The sequence below is a fragment of the Rhagoletis zephyria genome, unplaced genomic scaffold (genome assembly GCF_001687245.7).
Source record: "Rhagoletis zephyria isolate East Lansing unplaced genomic scaffold, Rhagoletis_zephyria_1.1 Rzeph_scaffold_30461, whole genome shotgun sequence".
NCBI lineage: Eukaryota > Metazoa > Arthropoda > Insecta > Diptera > Tephritidae > Rhagoletis > Rhagoletis zephyria.
The window spans coordinates 1,898-3,638 of record NW_016187517.1 but is presented as its reverse complement, the minus strand read 5'-3'; the positions used below and the strand labels follow the sequence as shown (position 1 = coordinate 3,638).

Here is a 1,741-nt window from a genome sequence, read left to right as displayed (position 1 = left end):
CTAAAGCTTTCTGGTCTCCCTTTGGCTTTTTTATAATTTCCACTTTAATTTATTTATTTCAATTCTTATTATTTTCGCCCTGTCCTCCTTAACTCAAAGCGGCACTTCGCTTTCAATTTCAATTTCGCATGCAATGAAGTGTTAAATTCAATTTAAAATCGTTAACTCGCTTATCGCCAAATGCGCCAGCAGCCAGTCATGTGCGCAAAGCGCATGTGCGGTGGCAGTCCATGGCAGCAATGCTGCGTTGCATGTTATTCAGTAGCGAAAACCACTTGTGGCGCTCAACGTTTACTTGTGGCAGCATAGTGTTCGCGTGCAGACGCGTCATCATGGAGCAATTGGAGAAGGAATTTGCTGACTTCTTCGGCGAATGTAAGCAGCAAGGATTTACCTCCAAAGAAATGCGTGCCATATGTCAGCCGCTGTTGCATCGTCGCAACAACAGATGTTACGTGTTACTGGGCGTCTTGTTGGCTATGATGGCCGCCTTTTATTTACTCTATAACTGGTCCGAAGAATTTAGTTGGTTTGTTAGCGCCATTGGACGTTTGGTGTTGCTACAGCTGTTGCCCTACTGGAATTGGACGCCTCTATATAGTAGCCGGTGTCTAATTGAGCGTGCGGTAGATAAAAACGGTGCGCAGAGTGCAACTTCAACAACGAAAGCCTTGGGCCGTTATGAGACTGAAGCTGAAAATTGCGTACTTTGCGAGACGCTTGGTGAGTAACCATTCGAAGTGTGATAGAGTATTTTAAAATAAATTTCCGCCACCCCTTTGCCAACATTGGTTCGAGATGTATTCGTATATTAAGTACGTGATTAAAAAAAAAAAAACATACGCGTGCAGTGCACATCCGATAGAAGTGAAACCTTCATAAAATCATAGGAAATTTCCTGGAGTCTTTTTTAAGGGTCCGCTGTACTTCTGGTGTATATTTTTATTAAGCTCTCGTGAATTAATTTAACAATTTTATTTACTGGTTGATTGGGTGAAATATAAATTACCACAAATATAACTGTTCTCTCATGGTCCAACCTGCTTTCACAAGCAAATTTGAACAGACATTGATTCCAGTTTTTGTGCATTGAGTTCTATTTGTGGAAAACTATACGAACTCCGTCATGTGTGTTACGGTGGATTACAGCTCCGCCACTCTCGTCACTGGACTTATATTGGACCATATCAAAATTACGAATATCTAAAGCTTTCTCATTATCCACCAACGTCTCTGAAAGAATTAGAAAATTCGACGATGATGCTATTTTGTCATCTGCTTGAAGATTGAAGGTAAACAGTGGCCACCCTGTACTTGCATTATAAAATCGTATAATAATTTTTCAATTGTTTCAAGTCAATTGTGGATACTGTTACTCTCAATGCACCGTGCAAGGGCTTTGCAAGGCTGCGAGAGTACCCCTATAGTTTCATATATCCTAGCTTTAAATGCAGTGGTGGTAGGACAACATTTTCAACTTTAACCAATTGGACATTTAAAGCGCTTTCCAGCCTATTTGATGCGGCTGTCGGGATGGCCGTACTATGCGACCCATAAAAAACTTCATATTAAAATAAAAACATGTCCATAAAAATGCATTTCCTTCATTCGCATTTGCACTGCTTCCCACATAAGTTGGGCCAGTTCAGTGATGAACAAGGCTAACACTTTCACCAAGAAATAGCTACATTTAAAACACGAAGGAAAAAATAAAATAAAGATGATATTAGAATATTCCTGG

The 1,741-nt window shown here is 40.2% G+C and overlaps 1 protein-coding gene across 1 annotated transcript; it reads left to right on the top strand.

Moving 5' to 3' along the window:
- Positions 1-332: 332 nt before the first annotated feature.
- LOC108383066 (uncharacterized) lies at positions 333-723 on the top strand (the record flags this gene model as incomplete). The annotated part of the gene is made up of 1 exon (XM_017639444.1): positions 333-723. A coding segment is annotated over exon 1 (391 nt), but the record flags the coding sequence as incomplete, so codon positions are not given.
- Positions 724-1,741: the final 1,018 nt, after the last annotated feature.